Here is a 26,918-nt window from a genome sequence, read left to right as displayed (position 1 = left end):
TTCTTTTGAAAAACAATGCAAATTAAAAAAGAAACAAACCCTGAAAAGGAAAACTAATGCAGCCACCACATCTAGCAATTGGTAAGCTGAAAAATAATAAATGTTTGCTTTTGGGTTTAAAGGCAAAGTACACCTTTACATAAAATATAATCAAATTTACATTTTTATAGCAACAAAAAGGACATTACTCTTTTTAAAACAGGAGTTTGCAAAATATTTCACCTGCGATCAGCAGATTGCAGGTGCAATGTCAGACTTCTGCACACACTGCCTACAGCTCTGTTGTCCATACCCCTGTACTATGTATGTACTAATCAGTGCACCTGCAATTCATAAGTCTGTCTGCTACAATAGCAGAAACTTTTTTTTGGGGCACTAAACCAGATCACCACTTCCAAAATTCTTGACAGATGCCTCGTCAGGTCTTTAAGGTTGTGCATATACACACACTACATTGCCAAAAGTATCATGACACCTGCCTTTACATGCACATGAACTTTAATGGCATTCCAGTCTTAGTCCGTAGGGTTCAATATTGCGTTGGCCCACCCTTTGCAGATATAACAGCTTCAACTCTTCTGGGAAGGCTGTCCACAAGGTTTAGGAGTGTGTCTATGGGAATGTGTTTCCATGGCTGAGCAGCTGCATCCAAGCCTTACATCACCAAGTGCAATGCAAAGTGTCGGATGCAGTGGTGTAAAGCAAGCTGCCACTTGGCTCTAGAGAAGTAGAGACGTGTTCTCTGGAGTGACTAATTACGCTTCTTCCATAAAGCTGTTGTTGTGCTAATCTGAAGGCCACACGCAGTTTGGAGATCTTTAGCTATTGACTCAGACAGTTGGCGACTTCTGCGCACTGTGCGCGTCAGCATGCGCTGACTCCGCTCTGTCATGTAACGTGGCCTACCACTTGGTGGCTGAGTTGCTGTTGTTCTCAGTTGCTTCCACTTTGTTATAATACCACTAACAGTGGACCATGAAATATTTGGTAGCAAGGAAATTTCACGGATAGACTTATTGCACAGGAGGCAACCTATCACGATACCATGCTTGAATTCACTGAGCTCCTGAGAGCGACCCATTCTTCACAAATGTTTGTAGAAGTAGTCTGCATGCCTAGGTGCTTGATTTTATACACCTGTGGCCATGGAAGGGATTGGAACATCTGAATCCAATGATTTGGGGGGGGGTGTCCAAACACTTTTGACAATATAGTGTATAGAGTTCCCGTTTACCTCAAAACTCTTGGAATGCTTAGTCTACAATTGCCTGAGCTCCTATCTCACAGACAATAACCTCCTTGACCCTTTAAGGTCTGTCTTTCGCTCACTATACTCCACTGAAACTGCCCTACTAAAACTCCCTAATGATTTACTAACTGCTAAAACCAATGGCCATTACTCCATACTCTTACTACTTTACCTCTCTTCGGATTTTATACTGTTGACCATCCCCTCCTCCTCAAAAACTCCACTCTGTTGGCCTTTGCTCACTCCTGGTTCTCCTTCAACCTATTGCAGCGCTCCTTCAGCGTTACCTATAACTCTTTCTCCTCCTCTCCACTTCCTCTTTCTGTAGGGGTCCCTCAAGGTTCTGTCCTTGGACCCCTTCTCTGCTCCATCTACACCTCCTCCCTTGGTCACTTTATAAACTCTCATGGCTTTAAGTACCATTTCTATGGTGATGACACACAAATCTATCGATCTTTCTACTCCTCACCCCTTCTGTCTCCTCTCACATTACTAACCTACTAAGTGACATATCAGCAGCATGGATGTCACTTCACTTCTTCAAACTAAAACTTTCTAAAAACGGAGCTAATACTATTCCCTCCAGCCCGTGCCCCATCCCCTGACTTCTCTATCAAGATAAGTAATACAACCATCAGTCCCTCCCCTCTTGCCGGGGTACTAGGTGTAATCCTAGACTCCCATCTGTCCTTTCAGCCACAAATCTAATCACTGTCCAAATCTTGTAGACTTCACCTCTGCAACATCTCCAAGATACACCCGTTTTTAACCTCTGAAACCACTAAGCAACTTATTCAGTCCCTTGTTATCTCTCGCTTTGAATATTTTAACTCCCTCCTCATTGGCCTACCTCATCGCAGGCTATCCCCTCTTCAGTCTATCATGAATGCTGCTGCCAGACTCATCCACCTTACCAACCATTCCATATCTGCCAATCCCTCCACTGGCTTCCCACTGCCCAACAAATACAATTCAAAACATTACCAACAACATAGAAAGCCATTTAGAACTCAAAATTACATCACCAATCTTGTCACCAAATATCACCCAAACTGTCCTCAGCGCTTCCCCCCTCTAGCTCCTTAGTCTCCTCCTCCTAGGTTTGTCTCCAGGACTTCAGCAGAGCCTCCACCATCCTCTGGAACGCTCTACCCCAATCTATCCGACTATTGCCTACTCTGCCCACTTTTAGGCGATCTCTGAAAACCTCTCTTCAGGGAAACATATCCTACCTTCAGCTAATAATCAAATCTTCTATTTCTCCTATCAGTTCATCCCCCATAGTTATTACCTTTTGTACCACCAGCCCCTCCCTCTTAGATTGTAAGCTCCAAGGAGCATGGCCCTCCTAACCCTCTTGTATTGAACTGTATCGTTGCTGTATTGTCACCCTTTATATTGTAAAACGTTGAGTAAACTGTTAGCACTGTATAATATTAATGTGTAAAACCCCTGCCATAGACAGGACAAGCACTGTAAACAGGTACTTTCTGGGAGTGCTTGGGGATTTCTTTGCTATGCTGCCTTTACAAACAATAAATTGGAAATGAAAACTGCAGCGATCAAACAGAATGTTGAAACACAGCAGACATGATTTGTCAACACAGAAACTAATTATTGTTACAGATTAAAATGCAAAATTCAGCACACTGTTATCCTTACCTTAGCAGAATATTTACTTTAGGAAATCCTTCCCATTTGTTGCGACACTCAGGACATTCAGTCTTCTTTGATGAAACCCACCAGAGGGCCAAACAGTGCCTACAAAAACTGTGCCCACAGTTCAAAGTGGTAGGGTTCACCAAGATATCATAACAGCAATTGCAGGAAAACTCGCTGACAGAGATATTCCTGTCTAATTTAGCTCCTGGCTTGGGGTTATCGTTGGCACTTTCCAACTTCACATCTTCTTCCATGGCTACTGCATATAAAGTCTAAGTCAATATGTTATCCAAATCTTCAAGGAGATTCTCCACCAGGCATTATCAACCCTGCAAAAGAGAAGTTCTCTCATAAATATATATATATATTTTTTTTTCTCCAATGTAATTTCTGCTAAACAAGAAACATGTTCTGCTTTATCAGTAAAATGCCATAAGCAAAGTTATTTATGGGTCATTAACAAATGGGAGTCACTTTAAGGCTCCATGCACACGCTGATAACGTTAGCTGTGTAAAGTCACATTAAAAATGTGAGTTTTTCAGCTATTTTTAAATGTTATTGCATTAGCGTTTAGTGGCGTTTTTTGTAACAAAAAAAAAGGTTTTTGATCAAAACAAAAAGGTCCAAAACTGCCGGTTTACTGTGTTTTTCAGTGTTAGAGCATTTTTGCAGCTAAAAAAACACCTCTAGAAACCCACTAGTCCTGTTTTTTTTCCAGCCAAAAAACGTTGATTACAGTCTATGTGTGCATGGAGGACTAAGTGCTCCTTTGCCATAACAATCAGCATTTTTAGCAACCACTTCCAAAAGGTTTATCTCAAACAGAAAGAAGAATCTTTAACCACAATCTCCAGTTGATCTTTTCCATTAATCAAAGCCAGACAGAGGAGTCGAAAACTGAATGTTCTGTTCATCAAAAAATTAAAATAGCTCATACAATTGTGCCATTAATTGTTCTTTCTAAAAACAAAAAAAATTAAAAAAAACAGCATGTTGGATCAGGCACTTTCGATTGCGGCAAGGGAATCGAGTGTCGCAGCTGGCACACTAATGATGCGAAAAACATACTATTCGACAACCGACAAGAATTTTTGTTCGGCTTTCGACTCATCTATGGCTGTCTTAAAAGCGAACCTCAATTCAGGCACTTATATTTCCAACAATACAAGACAAGTAGTTTGTAAAATGATTTGGCAGTGACTGTATGCATTTTGAAGCACTGTGTGGAGATGCAAGCTATCACTGGGCAGTTCTTCTTGTTCCTAGGCCCGGCACCCTAAAGAAGCCATTCTCATCCAGGGTTGTTAGGGGCTCCTTAAGCAGTAGCTGATTGAACTCCCATCTGATGGTGTCTATATCCTAGAGATCTGGGTTCAACACTACGTAGAGATGGCTGCATGATAACTATGATCTTTTTAACAATATGTAAACGTGATCATTAATGTAAGGGGGGTAGGGGAATGGAATTATTCCCACTGATCATCAATGTAAGGGACATTATTCCCACCGACCCGATAAATTATTTTAGCAGGGGTAACCTGAGATTAAAGATGAAATTTACTCTCTCTCATTCAACACTGCCCATTTTAATCCTTATGCTGCTAGCATTAGTAAATAGATAGGAGAATATATCATGTATATCATATTTACTTGTTTTAAACATTACTTTTTTTGCATTTCCTCAGTTACTTCCTGGTTTCCATGCCTAGACAAGTTATGTCATACATCCCGGGCGTCTTCAGAAGGGGAGGAGGGGTTTGCCAAGCTAAGCACACCCTGTTTGCATGCCTGAACTAAGGGCAGATGGATTCCAGGAAGTATATGCTACATGAATCATCTACCCTTACTCAAGATGGCCAAGATCAAAAATGGTAGGGGCTGTTTTTCAAAGTGATTTGAAAAAAATACTATTTATAATTATAGACACTTCCTATACCCTGGTGTAGACTCTTGGTTCATTAAGCAAGTTATTATCTACCAAATCAGTGACCACTGTAGACACATCCTGGAACAAAGATATTATATTGCCAAAAGTATTGGGATGCCTGCCTTTACACACACATGAACTTTAATGGCATCCAGTCTTAGTCCGTATGGTTCAATATTGAGTTGGCCCACCCTTCGCAGCTATAACAGCTTCAACTCTTCTGGGAAGGCTGTCCACAAGGGTTAGGAGTGTGTCTATGGGAATGTTTGACCATTCTTCCAGAAGTGCATTTGTGAGGTCAGGGACTGATGTCAGATGCGAAGGCCTGGCACGTAGTCTCTGCTCTAATTCATCTTAAAGGTGTTCTGTCGGGATAAGGTCAGGACTCTGTGCAGGCCAGGCAAGTTCCTCCACTCCATGTCTTTATGGACCTTGCTGTGTGCACTGGTGCGCAGTCATGTTGGAACAGGAAGGGGCCATCCCCAAACTGTTCCCACAAAGTTGGGAGCATGAAATTGTCCAAAATGTCTTGGTATGCGGATGCCTTAAAAGTTTCCTTCACTGGAACTAGGGGGCCAAGCCCAACCCCTGAAAACAGCCCACACCATAATCCCTCCTCCACTAAACTTTACACTTGCCACAATGCAGCCAGGCAAGTACCGTTCTACTGGCAACTGCCAAACCCAGATACGTCCATCAGATTGCCAGGCAGAGAAGTGTGATTTGTCACTCCAGAGAACATGTCTCCACTGCTCTAGAGTCCAGTGGAGGAAGGCTTTACACCACTGAATCCAATGCTTTGCATTGCACTTGATGATGTAAGGCTTGGATGCAGCTGCTCAACCATGGAAACCCATTTCATGAAGCTCTCTATGCACAGTTCTTGTGCTAATCTAAAGGCCACACAAAGTTTGGAGATCTTTAGCTATTGACAGTTGGCTACTTTTGCACACTGTGCGCTTCCGCATGCACTGACCCTGCACTCTGTCATTTTACATGGCCTACCACTTTGTGGCCGAGTTGCTGTTGCTTCCACTTGACCGTGGAATATTTAGTAGCAAGGAAATTTCACAGATGGAATTATTACACAGGTGGCAACCTATCACGGTACCACACTTGAATTCACTGAGCTCCTGAGAGCGACCCATTCTTTCACAAATATTTGTAGAAGCAGTCTGCATGCCTAGGTGCTTAATTTTATACATCAGTGGCCATGGAGGTGATTGAAACACCTGAATCCAATGATTTGCAGGGGTGTCCCAATACTTTTGGCAAGTGTGTGTGTGTGTGTGTGTGTGTGTGTGTGTGTGTGATATTCCAATTAGTAGTCAAGGACATTTCTTTGATATAGTCACTGTGAATAAATAGCTGCTATATAATAATTTTTTTTTATTGAATATTTAATTTTAAACAGGCGTGTACCGAAAAAGTCCCATTTTGGCTCTTTATAATCTCTTGTGCACACATTTTGGATAGCACTTAAAAAGCAGCCACATAAATGAGGAGCAGACATCCCTGTGTACCTGCATAAACCACCAAGCATTCCTCCAATTTTCTTAAAACCAAAGAACACTAATATGAACTTTTCACAAAGTTGATGACATGCTTGCCTCTCCTACCTCCTGCACCCAGCTATTGTTTATTGATAACTAGATGCAGGTCATGGGAGTTTAGTAAGAGACATAGAATCACATGTAATTCAGAGGTTATACTGCCATTTACAGGAGGAACTGGACACTAGCAAATATAAAAGGCATTAAGTATAATCCCACCCACTCCCATCATGCTTCAGTTTTGTAGAAAAGCAATATTAGGAATAGATTTCAAAACACAGGGGGGTGAGACCTGTGTAATTTAATGAATTCCAACAAACAGATTTTACACCAAGTACAAAAATCCTGTCTTCATTCAAGGATAAGTTCACCTTTCATAACTTTACACCCATATTCAAGGTGTGACATGTAACATTACGTTGCACCCCCCAAACCGACCGACCCCCCAAACCCTCTGATCCCCATTTGACAGCTAGCGGGGATCTTCTTCCTTCCACTAACGGTCACAATTTAAAAACCACGGCTGTGCAGGGCTTTGCCCATCCAGCCACGTAACTCATTCACAGTATTTTGTCAATGGAAAAACTACAAGTTCAGACAGCCTTTGCGGCCGTCAACTTGTAGTTTTCAATGAACTATCAAGGCGCTGTGGTAGATCAATGAGCCTGTCAGTACCTGCAAAAAAAAAGTGCATTTATTATTTTTTGTTAAAAAGGTGAACTTATCCTTTAAAAAAGGGACAAAGGATCAGAAGTAATTTATAGACAACCGAGAGATCCAAAAGCAGTCCAACTAAGTGACGGGCAAAAGCAACAAAACATTAAAGTGGTAGTAAACACACTATTAATTTTTACCTAAAAATGTAAACTTATTTATTTTTACCTACAGGTAAGCATTATTACCGTATTTTTCGCTCCATAAGATGCACTTTTCTCCCCCAAAACAGGGGGGAAAATTTCAGTGCGTCTTATGGAGCAAATATGGAGCGGCCGGTCCAGTATTTCCGCCACCGCGTCAGAATACCGGGTCGACCACTCAGCTCTTCTCTCCTGCAGGACCTTACCTGTTCCTCTGTCCAGCGCTGTAGTCTTCCTGCGCCGGCTTCTGTGACAGCCGGGTGCCCACTGCGCATGAGCGAGAAGTGCTGTGCTTTGTGAATGGTCCGGCGACTTCTGGGACACGATAGGTCCCAGCAAGCACCGGGCCATTCACAAAGTGCAGCACTTCTTGCGCATGTGCAGTGGGCACCCGGCTGTCACAGAAGCCGGTGCGGGAAGAAGCCAGCGTGCCGACACTAAAGGATGGACAACTTCAGGTGCCCGCTCCTCCTCCCTCCCCAAAGGTCCGCAGTCTCTGGTCATCCCCTGTACTGTGTCCGCAGTCTCTGGTCATCCCCTGTACTGTGTCCGCAGTCTCTGGTCATCCCCTGTACTGTGTCCGCAGTCTCTGGTCATCCCCTGTACTGTGTCCGCAGTCTCTGGTCATTCCCTGTATTGGTTCAGAATATTTTTTTTCACCTCTAAAACCTAGGTGCGTCTTATGGAGCGCGAAATACGGTATATCTCCTATATGTGCACCGTGTTAGGAGATATTCGTGTTTTCACATGCGCTCTGAAAATACAGCATACCTGTGCCATTCCTGCAGAGCACTGTGCCGGGGGCCTGTGACTCCTGTGCGCATGTGCAGGTGTGACATCATCACGACTCAGCCAGCCAGATTGCCGGAGCTCGCGAAGACGGAAGGAAGACTGGCTGAAGATGGAAGCCTTTATATTGGTGACAGAGCGCTGCTGGAGGGCTTCACTGTAAAGCAAGTTCTACATAATGTGCGAATATGCGATGCTTGCCTTGCAGGGAATGTTTTTTGTTTTCGATGCAGTTTACTACCGCTTTAAGGTCTCTTTCAGACAGATGGTATGCTTTCTACCCTCTGAAAAGCTATGAATGGTGGACAGTTTTTCAGAGAGCAGTACAGGAGTGAATATCTACGTCTGTTTTTTTTTTTTTCCCTTCAATCCCAAAGGGGATTTTGAGACACAAACAGTCAGCTCACTGTTGCGGTGCGATTATGTAACAAATACCCTGTACAAAGGCCTTAACCAAAGAATGAGTGGCTAGGGGGTCTCTGGAACAGCACAGCAAGGGCCTGTATTTGACAATCAATGGTATAGAGCAGGGGTGGCTAACCTGTGGCTCTCCAGCTGTTGTGGAACTACATTTCCCATGAGGCATTGCAAAGATGGGAAGTTACTGACTTGCAGAGGGATGATGGAACTTGTAGTCCTGCAGCAGCTGGAGAGCCGCAGGTTGGCCACCCCTGGGAGGGCCTAATGATGAGGAGGAGACTGATGACTGTGTGTGGGAAAATGTCCAGGCTCTGTTTAGAGAAAAAAACAAAAACCACACACCACCACACCAAGGACCCAATCGCCAGCAGATAGATGGTGTGCATAATGCATGTGGCTGGTGTGTGTGATGCAATATGTGCTACAGTATGTGGCAATGCTTGCTTTTTTTGTCTTTCTAAAGCTTTAAAACCTACATTTACTCAGCTCTATGTGCAGCACAGAACTGCGACTCCTTGCTGCACACTGTAATGAGCTGTGACAAATGGTTTGCCTCCATCATTTTATCACAATGCACACCAACGCAGGGGACACATGGCACGGTGGGTCAGCATTACCAAAACACACAAGTGTAGCGCTAATCCCGATTTTTTTTTTTCCCAAAAGTTGCATTTTTACAGGTTTGTACCTCTGATTTGCACAATTTTTCATAAAGGCACAAACTGAAATTTTAATATATTTGTTATTTATGTTTTCTGTTCTGTTATTTATTAATTCAGCAGCGTTTTATTTTTTTCAATTTAATTGCAATTTTTTAAGTTATGTTGTTGTGTGCCAATATTCATTTCAATGTATTTTTAGCAAAAACATAAAATTTTCATATGCATTTGCTCAACTATCAAGGGACCTACAAATAATAAGCACCATCTTTTAAAGGATAAAGTTCACCTTTTATAACAGGTTACACCCATATTCGGGGTGTAACATGCACCAATCTGATTAGTCCCTGCACCCCCTCCCCGCTGTGACAGCTAGCAGGGAATCTCCCCCCCCCCCACTAGCTGTCACAAAAAAACAAAACCATGGATGTGCAGGGCTCTGCCCAATGGCCGCGTCATTCATTCACAGCATTCTATGAATGGGAAAACTACAAGTCCTGGCAGCCTTTGCAGCTGTCAGCTTGTAATTTTCAATGAACTACCACGGCGCTGGGGAGCTCATTGAGCCTTCTTGTCAGTAAGTATCTTCTTGCCCATACAGGGTATACAAGAAAGCAGATATACCGACAGGTCAGGGGGAGACCTGCATGGCACCAGCGATCTACTGATCGGTGGTGCAATGCTTTAGAGGCTCCACAAACAAAAAATTATAAATGCACATTTTATTTTTACCTAAAGCAAGAAAAAAATAAAATAAATAAATGAAATGTGCAGTTATTTTTTTGTTAAAAAGGTGAACTAATCCATTAAGTCTATTGGCCCTGTGCTCCTGAAATATGTATGGTTTAGTGGGACATTTACAAATAATTACAAAAATGACCTGGCTGCAAAAAAAGTTAATACAAGCTCCAAAAATCCTGGAAAATAGAAGGTAAACAAACTGTTGTAAAGTTCAGGAACCAGTTCACCCAGTATTTTATGTTAAGGTTATGCTGAAAATAAACAAGCCTTGAAAAAATTAGACGGTGACTGCATTGTTTTAGTTCACTAGCTACCAAGGTTGTGTTTCTTATGTAAATGTGCAAATAGCTGCTCTTTGTTCAATTAAGGCGACACTAAAGACTTGCTTTTTTCAATAAATAAAAAGTAGGTTATATACATACATTCATACATACTGTGAGGGATTAGCTCACTAGCGGGTTGTGCTTGACCCCCTGGATGGGTCAGAACACCATAAAAAGAGGCTCAGCACGACAGCAGGTACTTGGTGAAATAAGTTTTGTGCTTTTATTTACAAAGTCCAGTGAACACACGGTGCATAAAAACACCAGCAAAACAAACAAAAGAGAAAATAAAGCCTGGCCACACTGGGGTACTAACTACAACACACAGCTTTCCTATCTAGCGGTCTGTAAACAGCCTACCACTGCTCAGACCCAGGGTGTTCACACAGTTCCAAAATCACAGAGATTGTTTCTCACCATAGGTTGGTTTGGTTGCTCCCCAGTATGTCTTACACAGCCAACTGGTTCCAGGGTGGAGCAATCTCCCTATGCAGCCTGGGAGTTTTATAGAGCCCAGAGCCCTTAATGCACTACACCTGAGCTAATTATCCACAGTGAGCCACACAGCACAACAGGAAAACAGGTGGTGTAGAGCATGAACCTGGGACAAATATACCTCCCATCATGGACACATCCCTTAGTTCTTCCTGACCTCCTGTCACAATACATACATACTCGCTTGTCCCCTTACCTCCTCTTCTGGGTTTTCCGGCCGATGATGTCCACTCCTCTTCTACATGTGCCTCCACAACAAGCCAGTTGGTATGGGGGCACAGATGTGGACATCCTCCTGAGCCAGGCTCTGTGTGTCTACAGACACACAGCATGGCCCAGACCTGCCTACCCACTCCCTCCTCACAGTATTCAACTGACAGCAGGAGAAGACGATGGCTCCCACATGCTGCCCCTGTGTCCTGTGAAACCAGGGAGAGAGAGCAGCGCTGCTGCAGAAAGGACTTAAGTATGTTTTTGAGAAGGAAGCGTGGTCAGGGTTAACTTAAAATGTAAATGAAGGCAAATTTTTTTCTATCCATAAGTTTAGCCCGGATGTAATGTCACACGGGTACTGAAAATGATGGCAACATGAGCTTCAAGGCGTTTCACCAAGATGGCATCTTCAGGAAAGACCCTGTCCTAAACGTAACGTCTGAACCTAAACTTCTGGTAATTGGAGCGCATGCCGGATCATGCAAAACGGAGCGGCAGTGTGGTATTCTACAAACAAAAATGTTTACACTGGTGCGGGTCTAAAGGCACTATTAGGTCAGTGTGATTTTGTGGGAAAGCTTTTAAATTACTACTAGACAATGATTTCATTTATTTAGTATTTCACCCGGTCTGTGGCTCAATGATTGGAGAGAGTGGGACGTGTTTATGGAAAGTGGAGGAAGAACATAAAATCCGCTCTGGCTGAAAATCTAAATGGAAAAACAAAGCAATTTTGACCTTCCTTTAATTAGGGGTCAATCCCTGTGTATTTTTCCGGCACATGTGGTGAAGTTTTAGTGGCTTATCTGAAAAATGTACCCACCAATCTTGTGGTGTTGGGCATAAGTTTGTTACTTGGATCTTTTTGGATTTTTATTTTCACTTGAATACAGAGAGTAAAATACGTATTAAACGCATCACCATTTTTCTCTGTAAATATCTTTCTAAAGGTGCTATTGACATGAAATGTCATCACACAAAACCGGTAACAACCCATGCAATCCATACATACAAAGAAACCAAAACAAATAAGTCCAGTAATTAAGTTTTTTGTAATAAAATAGAATGACATAGAAAAAGCATTGAGCACGCTAAATGAAATTAATTTAATACCTCATACAAAATCCTCTGTTGATAATGGAGCTTCAAGACACCTCCTATATGGAGAAACTAGTCACATACATTGCTCAGGTGTGATTTTTGGCCCATTCTTCCACACAGTCTTCAAATCTTGAAGGTTTCGTGGGCCTCCTCTATGAACTTTGATCTTTAGTTCTTTCCATAGATTTTCTATTGGATTCAAGTCAGGTGATTGGCTGGGCCATTCTAGCTATTTTCTCTTTCTTTGAAACTAATTGAGAGTTTCCTTGACTTTGTGTTTGAGATCATTGTATTGCTGAAATGACTACCCTCGTTTCATATTCATCATCTTGGTAGATGGCAGAAATTTTTAAAGTCTTGGTACATTTTTTCATTCATCCTTCATCCAATGATATGAAGCTTGCCAGTACCGTATGCTGGTAGACAGTGCAATACCATGATGTTCATTACGCCAAACTTCACTGTTGGGATGGTGTTTTTGGGGTGATGTGCAGTGCCATTTAACCTCCAAACATGGTGTGTATTATGGCATCCAGAGAGTTCAATTTTGGTCTCATCTGACCAGACTATATTCTCCCAGTATTTCACAGGCTTGTCTAAATGTTGTGCAGCAAACTTTAAAATGAGCTTCAACATGCTTTTTCTTCAGCAATGGAGTCTTGCATGCATACAGGCCATGGCGGTTGAGTGCATTACTTATTGTTTTCTTTGAAACAATTGTACGTATTAATTCCTGGTCTTTCTGAAGCTCTCCACAAGTGGTCCTTGGCTCTTGGACAACTTTTCTGATAATTCTTTTCACTCTGTCAGAAATCTTGCGATGAGCACCTGGTTGTGGCCGGTGAATGGTGCCAAATGATGTTCTTTCTACTTCCAGATTATGGCCCCAACAGAGCTCACTAGAACATTTAGAAGGTTAGAAATCCTTGTTTTTACCGACATGTGGTTAAAATATCATGTCAATAGCACCTTTAGAAATATACACCACTTTTATTGCTATCAAAAGAAATCTAAACTTCATTGTGATAGCAATAAGCAGTGACAGGTACATTTCACTGAGAGATCTGGGGTCTATTAGATATAGCATTAATGTACTTCTTTTGCAGAAATACAACCCACCTTTATGTCAGTGTCCAGATGGCTGTCCAAAAAGCTTCATTACTTTTGCTTTACTTCCGGGAGAGCCTTTAGGTCATGACACGGGAAGGAGTTGACAAGCAACTTGATTAGCACACACCCTGAATCATCTACCCTCCTACCTCCCACCCACTTCACACAGTGATCACTGTTCTACCTACATACACAGGCCATTGATTTTTATTTTTCTACCCTAACTTTCATCTTGTATAGATCATTCACTTGGCACAGTGTGCTGAGTGAACAGATAACAGCCTATGTGGATAGAGCTGTAGTATTGAAAATAGGAGAATTGTGTTCTGGGTTTTGTACAGTTCACATACACTATACAATATACAATATGATTGTACAATCTTCTTTAGATCTACCATCAACTATGTAGCGCACGCCTGACTGGATAGAGCAATTGGGTAGAGAGGTGGGTCCTCCCATTCCATGGGAATTCTAATATTTAATTCCAGCAGACAACGGTGGATTAAAAAAAAAAAAAAATCTAATTCTGGGAACGTGGCCATATTTATTCTGGAATTAAAAACAGATTGTCATGGCAATAAGTTCCTATTCTGTGGTGCCTGGAGGGTGAGTGATCACATGTGAGGATAGCAGTGGCAGTTGGGGAATGTGTGGGCATGTTTTATGCTGAAGTGGGCGAGTACACATTCAACATGTACAGGCCTAAGGTACCCGCCCACATGCAATGCAATTCCAAAAGGTTGATGGGAAGTATAGTTTCCTTAGAGGAGAGGATATGATGTAATCCCTGTTGTTACACTTCCTCCTTGGCAGAGCAGATGTGATGCTGTTATTTTTTTGAATTACAGAGATGACTTCCTGAAATTCAATTAGACTTCTCTTCAATGGTAAGGAATTTCACAAATGTATTAACTGTTTAGTGTTTTGTGCAGGGTTGTGTACTAATAGGTGATTTTTGCCTATCCCAGAGTTCTTTTAAAAAAGGTAGAAAAATAATCAATGTCAATGAGAACAGTGATCAATGATTGAATGCATTTTATTTAATAGTAATACACCTGGAAGTGGGTGACACTGACATAAAAGGTGGGTAGAAAAAATTGAAAGCTTTTGAATGTCTGCCAAAAGAAGTACATTAATGCTACACTGGTACATAGGGAAGATGAAATTTAGAAAATTAAAAAAAAAAGTGAACAAAAAGGTGAATTCATCCTATAAAGAAAAGGACCTGCAAATTATTGCCCTCCCCTCCCTGACTGTCTCCAGCACCGCACCCACAGAATAGCAGGGAGGGGAGAGACCTTGCAGTGTAATGTGCAATGATTGAGTGCTAGTCAGAGAAGGGGAATGTCAGGCATATCCTTTATCCCTTTTGCTGCCAGAGCCGTTTTTGCGGTTTTTCCACAAGTTTAAAAAAACATTTTAGGCTTGACGATTACACAAAACCTCCAAACATTATATATTTTCTGAAAGCAGAGACCCTAGAGAATAAAATAGTGGTAGTTCCAATTTTTCATGGCCCACAATATTACAGCAAAAGTTCAGCAAAAAATACTCAATTTTAGAGCACAAAAAAGCAATAAAATTACCCTATTTTTGGTAAAATATAAGTTGCAGCGAGTAAATAGATACCCAACATGTCAAACCTTAAATTTGTGCACGCTCGTGAAATGGCGACGAACTTCAGTACCCTATATTTTCTATAGGCAACATTTTTAAAGCCCTTTATAGGCCATTAGTATAGTGTAACAAAGGAGGTCTGGTGCTAGAAGTATTGCTCTCATTTTGGCGAGCGTGGCGATATGCAACATGTGTATCGCAATCGACGGTTTCATGCATAGGCACCCCAGCGTGTGCTTTTAAGTTTGTACATAAGTGGGGGGAGCCTTTTTGAGGGAATGTTATGTGCTTGGCTGTAACTTTAATGTTTTACAACTTACAAAACCCTCACTTTTTTTTCTTCTTCTTCATCACATAAGGGACAAAAAGTCCCCTATGTGATGATTTTTGGCGACAGGTTCTTTTTATTGGAGACATCCGGGGTCTAAAAGACCCTGAATGTCTCACCTTGTATTACACTGAATGTAATGCAGTGCACATCGCACCACATTACATTCTTTCCTGGCCTCAATGGCTGGGTACATCTCTCAACGAGTCAGGATAAGAAGGGGAGGGGAGCGGACGTGTCCACTCTCCTCCTTCCCCTCTAGCCGACGGCAATTAACGGTTCCTGGGCCCGCAGGTGGCCAAGCGGAGCCCAGGAGACAGGGGGAGGTTCACGCAAGGTGGCAGAGACTGGCACTGTGGGCTGTGTGAAAGCAATCGGGTGGCAACGCTGCCGCCCGAATGCTTTCACCTGACAGGTGAGCCCTGCTGCTTGCCCGCAGTAGGGCTAAGGGTTAAAAAAAAACTACCTGCCCAGCGCCCAGAACTACATGTCTAGGGCGTCGGGTGATATAAATTCAACATCCCTGATACCTAGAAACTACAGACAAGTCGGCCTAACATCAATAGTATGTAAACTATTGGACGGGATGATAAGTGACCAGATCCAAGCACTTGCTGATTAAAAACAGTATCATTAATAGCAACCAGCTTGGATTTATGTATATTTAAATAGCGTATCTTTATTATTATTATACAGGATTTATATATTGCCAATAGTTTACGCAGTCTGAATGGTCTGGAGTTGTGAGCTGGGTGCCCCAGTGCTCTATCCTGGGACCAATTCTGTTTAACTTGTACATAAATTATATAAAAGGGATTAGAATACATAGTTCATTCTCAGTGTTTGCTGACTACACAAAGATAAAGAGGGTAATAATCTCCCAACAGGATATAGCAACTTTACAAGAAGGCCTCTATAAAATAAAGGGGTGGGCAACTGCATGGAAAATGAGGTTTAATATTAATACATTTAAAGTAATGGACTTGGGGACTAAAAATATGAAAGTTACATGCAAGGGGGAAGTGAGGATTGAAAGGATCTGGGAGTCCTAGTAGACCACAGGCTTAACAATAGCATGCCACGCCAAGCTGTAGCAAGTAAAGCTAGCAGATCATTATCTCTTGAGTAAATAACATTTTTAATGATTACTAAAACTATAATTCTGCCACTTTACAAAACGCTGGTTCAGCAACATCTTGAGTATGCTGTCCAGTTCTGGTCACCAGTCCTCATCAAGGATGTGCTGGAACTCTAGAGAGTGTCCAAAGAAGGGCAACAAGGCTGATAAGGGGGACTGGAGAATCTCAGTTATGATGAACAACTACAACCACCAAAACATACTCTCCATTGAGAAGAGAAGCTTAAAAGTAAAGTGTTACTAAACCCAGGACCCTACACTCACTATATCTGGTCTCCCACAGTACACAGAACATGGAAATACAATTATTTTAATACATAAAAACTGCTAAATACCTTTTTTCATCAGCAGTTAGAGCAGTTTTGGGACTTCTATCAGTGTCCAGAGTACTGGTTAAAGCTTGTAGGAGGAGTTTTCATTCTGCTCTAGAGGGATGCAAAACCCCTGACTTCTGTCTGGAAAATGCTGATTGGTACTGTGCTAATCACATACACTCGCCCAAGAAAAGAAAAAAAAAACCTCTCTAGCAATACACACTAAACTGAGCATGTGCAGAATGGCCACAGGTTCAGTCTGTCTTAACAGGAGATAAGACTCAGACATTTGCGGAGGAGCAGAGAAAACAGGATCAAACAGCCTTTTTACACAATGCAGAGGATTAACCCCTTAGGTTCCACAGTGAGTATAACAAGCATGCTTTACAGACTGATTTTACTGTTGTGGGTTTAGTAATACTTTAATAGGAGATATGATTGAAATATATAAAATATCTTAATAGTGATTGTAGCATGAGGAGAAAACTATTCAGGCTCAGGGAAGTCACTCAGTGAAGTTGGATGAGAAGTGATTTAACCGGTTCCCTACTGCGCTACAGCCGAAAGACGGCTACAGTGCGTTCGTCTAGTTCTGGGAGGACATCCATGGACGTCCTCCCAGAACACATCCCCAGCAGCAGGCATTTGGCACCGCCAGTGATCGCTGTGTCCTGCAGACATGGCTGATCACGTGATATGGTAAATGGCCAATCACAGAGGCCTTTTACCACATGATCAGCTGTGTCTAATGACACAGCAGATCAACGGGTAAATACAGTTGCCGGTTATCGGCTGTACTTTCCTCGCATTGTCACAGTGTGAGGAAACTACTGCCGATAACGGCAATTGTCAGAGAAGTGATCGGCACTGATCATTAGTACCCATCAGTGCCACCCACCTGTGCCCAGCAGTGCTGTCAGTCAGTGCCAGCTCATCAATGCCACCTATCAGTGCTACCTCATCAGTGTGCCTACCATTGCTGCCTCACCAACGCACATCAGTGAAGAAGGAGAAAAATTACCCGTTTGCAAAATTTTATAATAGAAACAAAGTAAAACTTTTTTTCAAAATGTTTCTCTCTTTACTTTATCTTTACTTTCTGAGCCCCTAGATAAAAACAAGTATTTAACCCATGCAGTACAGGCACAGCCAAGCATGGGAAATAAACATTTTGCCCGGATTTTGTCTTTAAACTACATAGGGGGTTCTTTACTGTCATAGAGGAAAGGATGCAGAAGTCCCTTCCACAATTGGTGGTGTCGGTGTTAATATTAATGTAATAATTAAAAACAAAAAAAAAAACACACACCTCTTGGATGGGCATCTCTTAGGGAGATGGGAAATGGTAGGGACATAAATTCACCTAGGATGAACAGGAGTCTTTATTCAACCTTACCAACTATAGGGTTGATTTATTAAAGGTAAGTATACTGTGCACTGCAAGTGCAGTTGCTTTATAACCGAGGGGAAGCTCTGAAATAAGGTGCAGCTCTGCTGATTTCTTTCATCCAGTCACGTGCAAGCAAAAATGCTGTTTTTTATTTTCTTTGCATGTTCCTCTCAGATCCAGAGTAAGTGCACAGCCTATTTGCCTTTAGTAAATCAACTCCTGTGTGTCACATATTAACAATGCTGCCAGCCAGTGCCTCACAATTATATACAGTGGGGATCGAAAGTTTGGGCACCCCAGCTAAAAATTTGTATTAATGTGCATAAAGAAGCCAAGGAAAGATGGAAAAATCTCCAAAAGGCATCAAATTACAGATTAGACATTCTTATAATATGTCAACAAAAGTTAGATTTTATTTCCATCATTTACACTTTCAAAATAACAGAAAACAAAAAAATGGCGTCTGCAAAAGTTTGGGCACCCTGCAGAGTTAATATCTTGTACTGCCCCCTTTGGCAAGTATCACAGCTTGTAAACGCTTTTTGTAGCCAGCCAAGAGTCTTTCAATTCTTGTTTGAGGTATCTTTGCCCATTTTTCCTTACAAAAGTCTTCCAGTTCTTTGAGATTTCTGGGCTGTCTGTCACGCACTGCTCTTTTAAGGTCTATCCATAGATTTTCAATTATGTTGAGGTCAGGAGATTGTGAAGGCCATGGCAAAACCTTCAGTTTACGCCTCTTGATGTAATCCCCCGTGGATTTCGAGGTGTGTTTAGGATCATTATCCATTTGTAGAAGCCATCCTCTCTTCAACTTCAGCTTTTTCACAGATGGCATCAAGTTACCATCCAAAATTTGCTGAAATTTTATTGAATCCATTTTTCCTTCTACTTGTGAGATGTTCCCTGTGCCACTGGCTGCAACACAACCCCAAAGCATGATTGATCCAACCCCATGCTTAACAGTTGGACAGAGGTTCTTTTCATTAAATTCTGGGCCCCTTCTTCTCCAAACGTACCTTTGCTCATTCCAGCCACAAAGTTTAATTTTAACCTCATCGGTCCACAGAACTTGTTTCCAAAATGCATCAGGCTTGTCTATATGTTCATTTGCAAAGTTCAAACGATGATTTTTGTGGTGAGGACGTAGAAGAGGTTTTCTTCTGATGACTCTTCCATGAAGACCATATTTGTACAAGTATCTCTTTATAGTGGAATAGTGTACCACAACTCCAGTGTCTGCCAGATCTTTCTGGAGGGATCGTGTAGTCAAACGTGGGTTTTGAATTGTTTTTCTCACAATCCTGCGAGCTGTTCTGTCTGATATTTTTCTTGGTCTTCCAGATCTTGCTTTAACTTCCACTGTTCCTGATGACTGCCATTTCTTAATTACATTCCGAACAGAGGATATTGACATCTGAAAACGCTTTGCTATCTTCTTATAGCCTTCTCCAGCTTTGTGAGCGTCAACTATTTTCAGTTTTCTAGACAACTGCTTAGAAGAACCCATGGTGCTGATTGTTGGGGCAAGGTCAGATGAGTCTGGGCATTTAAAACCTTTGAGATTGACATCACCTGGTCTTCCCAGACGATGATTGAGAACAATCCATGACACTGGCAGGTCTCAGCTTGGCAAAGGGGGCAGTGCATGCTATAAATTCTGCAGGGTGCCCAAACTTTTGCAGACGCCATTTTTTTGTTTTCTGTTATTTTGAAAGTGTAAATGATGGAAATAAAATCTAATTTTTGTTGACATATTATAAGAATGTCTAATCTGTAATTTGATGCCTTTTGGAGATTTTTCCATCTTTCCTTGGCTTCTTTATGCACATTAATACAAATTTTTAGCTGGGGTGCCCAAACTTTCGATCCCCACTGTGTGTATATATATATATATATATATATATATATATATATATATATATATATATATATATATATATATATATATAAAATTTTTTGTTCCCTCCTTTGAAAGGAGCTCAGCTTTTACAGGCAGATATCAGGATGGAATAGGGCCACACAAAGGCCCTGCAAAAAAGGGATCATGTGGTCCAGTGCAACACATTTAAAAAAGGTTAGGGACTGGTTTCCTTTCCTTCCCTGTGGGTAGGGAAGCCTACTGAAATGAATAAGCTGTCCTATGGGCAACAGAGCATGCTGTGCCTGCTGAGAAGTGACATGCAGGGCCATCCACTGAGGTGCAATACTAAGGAAACAAGTTCTGGGGTGAACATGACACACAGAAAACTATTGTTTTCTGTGTATCATTGCAGTTACCCATGAGGAAAATACTCAAGTCCTATAGTGAATGGGTCCTAATGAAATCTGTTATGAGAGAATAAGTCTGTGTTGATGAACTTTTGTTTGTTCATTAGTGTTTTACACTCCCATACAAGTCAATGGGAACACAAACTCTTCTAAAGCAGGTCACTGAATTCTGAATGAGCTCAGAGCATGTCAAAGTGATGCCAGCTGGAGACACTGGGCAACAACCTATTCCCAGCTGGAGACACGTTGCAGTGATCTGGTGACAGCTGGGACACCCAGCAGTGATCTGGTGACAGCCGGATAAACCGGACAGTAACCTGCTACCAGCTGGAGACACCCTGAAGTGACAGCAGAGAACACCCGACTCCCAGCTGGGGAAAATCGGGCACTGACCTGCTCCCAGCTAGTGTTTTACACTCCCATACAAGTCAATGGGAACACAAACTCTCCTAAAGCAGGTCACTGAATTCTGAATGAGCTCAGAGCATGTCAAAGTGATGCCAGCTGGAGACACCGGACAGCAACCTACTCCAAGCTGGAAACGCGTAGCAGTGATCTGGTGACAGATGGAGACACCCAGCAGTGATAGCGACAGCTAGATAACCTGGGCAGTGACCTGCTCCCAGCTGGGGACACCCTGCAGTGACCTGCAGGGGACACCCGACTCCCGGCTGGGGAAAATAAGTAAATCGGGCACTGACCTAATCCCGGCTGGGGGGAAAAAAATTGGGCACTGACCAGCTCCCGCCTGGGGACGACGGGCACCGACCTGCTCCCGCCTGGGGACGACGGGCACCGACCTGCTCCCGCCTGGGGACGACGGGCACCGACCTGGTGCCATATGTGGTGCAGCAGGTGGAATCAGCCAGAACAAGCACTGACCTGCTCCTGCCTAGGGATGAAGGGCAAAGACCTGCTCCCGCCTGGGGGCGACGGGCACTGACCTGGTGCCATATGTGGTGCAGCAGGTGGAATCAGCCAGAACAAGCACTGACCTGCTCCCGCCTAGGGATGACGAGCACCAACCTGCTCCCGCCTGGGGACGATGGGCACCGACCTGCTCCCGCCTGGGGACGACGGGCACCGACCTGGTGCCATATGTGGTGCAGCAGGTGGAATCAGCCAGAACAAGCACTGACCTGCTCCCGCCTAGGGATGAAGGGCAAAGACCTGCTCCCACCTGTGGACGACGGGCACTGACCTGCTCCCGCCTGGGGGCGACGGGCTCTGACCTGGTGCCATATGTGGTGCAGCAGGTGGAATCAACCAGAACAAGCACTGACCTGCTCCTGTCTAGGGATGACGGGCACCGACCTGCTTCCGCCTGGGGACGACGGGCACCGACCTGCTCCCGCCTGGGGACGACGGGCACCGACCTGCTCCCGCCTGGGGACGACGGGCACCGACCTGGTGCCATATGTGGTGCAGCAGGTGGAATCAGCCAGAACAAGCACTGACCTGCTCCCGCCTGGGGACGACGGGCACCGACCTGGTACCATATGTGGTGCAGCAGGTGGAATCAGCCAGAACAAGCAATGACCTGCTCCTGCCTAGGGATGACGGGCACCGACCTGCTCCCGCTTGGGGACGACGGGCACCGACCTGCTCCCGCCTGGGGACAACGGGCACCGACCTGGTGCCATATGTGGTGCAGCAGGTGGAATCAGCCAGAACAAGCACTGACCTGCTCCCGCCTAGGGACGATGGGCACCGGCCTGCTCCCGCCTGGGGACAACGGGCACAGACCTGCTCCCGCCTGGGGACAACGGGCACAGACCTGCTCCCGCCTGGGGACAACGGGCACAGACCTGGTGCCATATGTGGTGCAGCAGGTGGAATCAGCCAGAACAAGCACTGACCTGCTCCCGCCTAGGGATGAAGGGCAAAGACCTGCTCCCGCCTGGGGGCGACGGGCACTGACCTGGTGCCATATGTGGTGCAGCAGGTGGAATCAGCCAGAACAAGCACTGACCTGCTCCCGCCTGGGGACGACGGGCACCGACCTGCTCCCGCCTGGGGACGACGGGCACCGACCTGGTGCCATATGTGGTGCAGCAGGTGGAATCAGCCAGAACAAGCAATGACCTGCTCCTGCCTAGGGATGACGGGCACCGACCTGCTCCCGCTTGGGGACGACGGGCACCGACCTGCTCCCGCCTGGGGACAACGGGCACCGACCTGGTGCCATATGTGGTGCAGCAGGTGGAATCAGCCAGAACAAGCACTGACCTGCTCCCGCCTAGGGACGATGGGCACCGGCCTGCTCCCGCCTGGGGACAACGGGCACAGACCTGCTCCCGCCTGGGGACAACGGGCACAGACCTGCTCCCGCCTGGGGACAACGGGCACAGACCTGGTGCCATATGTGGTGCAGCAGGTGGAATCAGCCAGAACAAGCACTGACCTGCTCCCGCCTAGGGATGAAGGGCAAAGACCTGCTCCCGCCTGGGGGCGACGGGCACTGACCTGGTGCCATATGTGGTGCAGCAGGTGGAATCAGCCAGAACAAGCACTGACCTGCTCCTGCCTAGGGAGGACGGGCACCGACCTGCTCCCGCCTGGGGACGACGGGCACCGACCTGCTCCCGCCTGGGGACGACGGGCACCGACCTGGTGCCATATGTGGTGCAGCAGGTGGAATCAGCCAGAACAAGCACTGACCTGCTCCCGCCTGGGGACGACGGGCACCGACCTGGTACCATATGTGGTGCAGCAGGTGGAATCAGCCAGAACAAGCAATGACCTGCTCCTGCCTAGGGATGACGGGCACCGACCTGCTCCCGCTTGGGGACGACGGGCACCGACCTGCTCCCGCCTGGGGACAACGGGCACCGACCTGGTGCCATATGTGGTGCAGCAGGTGGAATCAGCCAGAACAAGCACTGACCTGCTCCCGCCTAGGGACGATGGGCACCGGCCTGCTCCCGCCTGGGGACAACGGGCACAGACCTGCTCCCGCCTGGGGACAACGGGCACAGACCTGCTCCCGCCTGGGGACAACGGGCACAGACCTGGTGCCATATGTGGTGCAGCAGGTGGAATCAGCCAGAACAAGCACTGACCTGCTCCCGCCTAGGGATGAAGGGCAAAGACCTGCTCCCGCCTGGGGGCGACGGGCACTGACCTGGTGCCATATGTGGTGCAGCAGGTGGAATCAGCCAGAACAAGCACTGACCTGCTCCCGCCTGGGGACGACGGGCACCGACCTGCTCCCGCCTGGGGACGACGGGCACCGACCTGGTGCCATATGTGGTGCAGCAGGTGGAATCAGCCAGAACAAGCAATGACCTGCTCCTGCCTAGGGATGACGGGCACCGACCTGCTCCCGCTTGGGGACGACGGGCACCGACCTGCTCCCGCCTGGGGACAACGGGCACCGACCTGGTGCCATATGTGGTGCAGCAGGTGGAATCAGCCAGAACAAGCACTGACCTGCTCCCGCCTAGGGACGATGGGCACCGGCCTGCTCCCGCCTGGGGACAACGGGCACAGACCTGCTCCCGCCTGGGGACAACGGGCACAGACCTGCTCCCGCCTGGGGACAACGGGCACAGACCTGGTGCCATATGTGGTGCAGCAGGTGGAATCAGCCAGAACAAGCACTGACCTGCTCCCGCCTAGGGATGAAGGGCAAAGACCTGCTCCCGCCTGGGGGCGACGGGCACTGACCTGGTGCCATATGTGGTGCAGCAGGTGGAATCAGCCAGAACAAGCACTGACCTGCTCCTGCCTAGGGAGGACGGGCACCGACCTGCTCCCGCTTGGGGACGACGGGCACCGACCTGCTCCCGCTTGGGGACTACGGGCACCGACCTGGTGCCATATGTGGTGCAGCAGGTGGAATCAGCCAGAACAAGCACTGACCTGCTCCCGCCTAGGGATGAAGGGCAAAGACCTGCTCCCGCCTGGGGGCGACGGGCACTGACCTGGTGACATATGTGGTGCAGCAGGTGGAATCAGCCAGAACAAGCACTGACCTGCTCCTGCCTAGGGAGGACGGGCACCGACCTGCTCCCGCTTGGGGACGACGGGCACCGACCTGCTCCCGCTTGGGGACGACGGGCACCGACCTGCTCCCGCTTGGGGACGACGGGCACCGACCTGGTGCCATATGTGGTGCAGCAGGTGGAATCAGCCAGAACATGCCACATAAGACCAAAGGCCCAGCAGCAGCTCTGTCCTCCAGTATCATCACTACCTGCCCGATCACCTACATATGATGGCAGGGATTCCAGGAAACGATAGAGAAGCTGGAAGTGGGAAGGAAGGCGCGCTCACCTCACAAACCTGTCACTAAAAATAAGCTCTGTGAGAACACTCCAGCAGACACATTACACAGGTACACACGTCACTACAGCACGGACTCAGCCCAGTAAAACCACTCACCGTGTTCCGGTTCTGTCAGACACTCGGAGAAGAACGCCATATTTCTCAACGTCCCCTCATCTCTTTCCTTTTCCGCCCGGCCAGTGTCGCGATTGGTACAATTCTGCGCATGCGCCTCACCGCTGTCATACCGGCCACCTGTATCCTTGTGTAGTTGTCTGGCAGTGCACTTCCTTGTGTTGGGCGCGTGTTCACGTGACCACCTACAGAGGTCTGCATAACAGAACAGCGCAGAGAATGGTCATGTATGACTTGTAGACTGGGACCGGCACAGATATCAAAACGGTTTTTTTCTTTTTTCCAATTAATTTTCTCTTATTAACCTCCCCTGCCTACCAGGGTCAATGTAAAAAACTTTTTTTTTTGCAAGAAAATTAGTTCCCAAACATTATACATTTTCTGAAAACGAAGGCCCTGGAGAATAAAATAGAGGTTGTTTTATGGTACACAATTGTTGTGCAGCTGTTTGTTAAGTGCAAATTGTAAAAAAGTGACTTTATACCTATTGTTTAACAACAAACATATCATACCTGCAGCAGCCCCGATCCTCTTCTTCTTGGGTCAACTGCTGACGCTCCTGGCTTCCCCCTGCCATGTGCCCCCATAGCAAGTCTCCTGCTATGGGGGCACACATATGGGACTGACCCTGAGGCCCCATTCACACCAACGCGTTTTGTAGCGTGAAGCTTGGAGCTCCAAAACGCTCAGGAGGGAAAAAAAAACAATATTACTCAATGGAGATGGTTCACATCTCCACTCCAAGTCACCTGAAGCAGAATGCCTGAAGCTCCAAAAAGTTTTGGAGCTATTTTTATAGCTCAGATTGTCAGATTTGCACATTTTTGGTGCATTTTTATAAAATAATAGAAACGCGCCATTGGTGCGTTTTTGCACACTTTCACGCGTTTTAACGCGCTTTTGCGTGATTTTATGCTCAAATGAAAATATGTTTTAAAAAATTGTAATAATATATGAATAAATAAATGTAAAATAAATAAAATGAATACGCATATAAATAAAAAAAATCATGATAAATAAATAATAATTAACCCCTACCCATTAAAAAATGAAATAAATGACTATTATTATTATTATCAATAATAATAATATTATTATTATCAATAATAATAAATTATTATTATCATTATTTTATCACTTTTTTAGGTTTTAGGGGGTTAAAGTTATGGGTTAAATATTATTAATTTATTATTACAAGCATTTATGATTATTTTAATTATTTGTGCATTTATTTTACATGTATTTAATAATTTATTATTATTATTTGTATTATTATTATTATTATTATTATTATTATTAATAATAATAAAGTATTTTTTTGTTCAGGTTTAGGGGGTTAAGGTTATGGGTTAATTATTATTAATTTATTATTACAAGTATTTATTTATGATTATTTTTATTTATTTGTGTATTTATTTTAAATTTTAAACAGTTGTCCCTGCAGGCAGGTGGATTGTGGTATTGTCATCAGCATCACTTCTTTCTCAGAGGGATCAAGAGAACAAGGGGGCCCCCCAATTGCTCTGAATGCAGGACTCTTGCTGCTGCACATTTGTCCTTGCAGGCAGGAATACTGTTAGTATCTCATCTCAAACATCCTCCAGTTGTAAAGGAGCTTGCTTCATCAGGCTAATTCCCTACCTATAGGAATTCAATTCTACTGAAGTCTTTCTCAACTTTAACAATTCTTGCATTCATCTTCTGTGTTAAAGGGACCTTCCCCAGTTTCTCACCATTAGTCTTGGGGGAGCTTCTCTTACTACTGTACCCTTTTCAGGAGATTCTGATTCCATCAAGATGGCCTTCTAATGTGTACCAACTAGGGCCCCATCAAGCACACAGAAGAATCTGCTCTATACTTGGGAGTGATACTAAAGAGGACGTTATTACATGCAAATTCATATTGAGAGTTAAACCCTGTTTCTAGTCATTGAGAACCCATAAGTGAGTTAGCCTGATGTAATGGTTGTGTGCAGTAGGCACATGGAAGCTGTAGGCGACAGCCATCTTGTCAGGTCTCATTTTGTTTTTTTTGAGCCCAGTGATCTTACCCCCCCTCCTCCTTCAAACTATGGAAATCAAAGCTTTAACTTTTAACACACTTCAAAAGAGCCTGTTATCTCAAATTAGGTTCAGCAGACACCAGCATATAGGCCTTGGTCAGAGCTGTAAACCTCTAATTAAGGCCTGCAGGATGTCTGTTTCTACGGAACATAAAACGCTTCCCCTCTGACCTGTCGGAAAACAATGAAAAATCTATCCATTCTGTCACACATGAAGCTTTAGGCAATTAAAGCTCTAGGAATGCGTAGCATGCTATAAAATGTCTACCCAGAAAGCAGCCAGGCATGGGCGACCT

The 26,918-nt window shown here is 44.7% G+C and overlaps 1 protein-coding gene across 2 annotated transcripts in view; it reads right to left on the bottom strand.

Annotated features, from left to right (window-relative positions):
• Positions 1-24,633, bottom strand: part of BFAR (bifunctional apoptosis regulator) — a 66,423-nt gene extending 41,790 nt beyond the window's left edge. For both annotated transcript variants that reach the window (XM_089669928.1, XM_089669929.1), the window contains exons 1-2: positions 24,542-24,633; positions 2,912-3,240 (exon numbers count right to left, since the gene is read on the bottom strand). In XM_089669928.1, coding sequence (XP_089526054.1) covers positions 2,912-3,165 — 254 coding nt within the window. In that variant the 5' untranslated portion in view covers positions 3,166-3,240; positions 24,542-24,633. The remainder of the gene's footprint in view (positions 1-2,911; positions 3,241-24,541) is intronic.
• Between the last annotated feature and the right edge of the window lie 2,285 nt (positions 24,634-26,918).

This window comes from Staurois parvus, unplaced genomic scaffold (assembly GCF_062004578.1).
Source record: "Staurois parvus isolate SC_StPar_1 unplaced genomic scaffold, SC_StPar_1.0 ptg000084l, whole genome shotgun sequence".
NCBI classification, from domain to species: domain Eukaryota; kingdom Metazoa; phylum Chordata; class Amphibia; order Anura; family Ranidae; genus Staurois; species Staurois parvus.
Note: the sequence above shows the minus strand (reverse complement) of the source record. Positions and strands in the feature narration are given on the sequence as shown.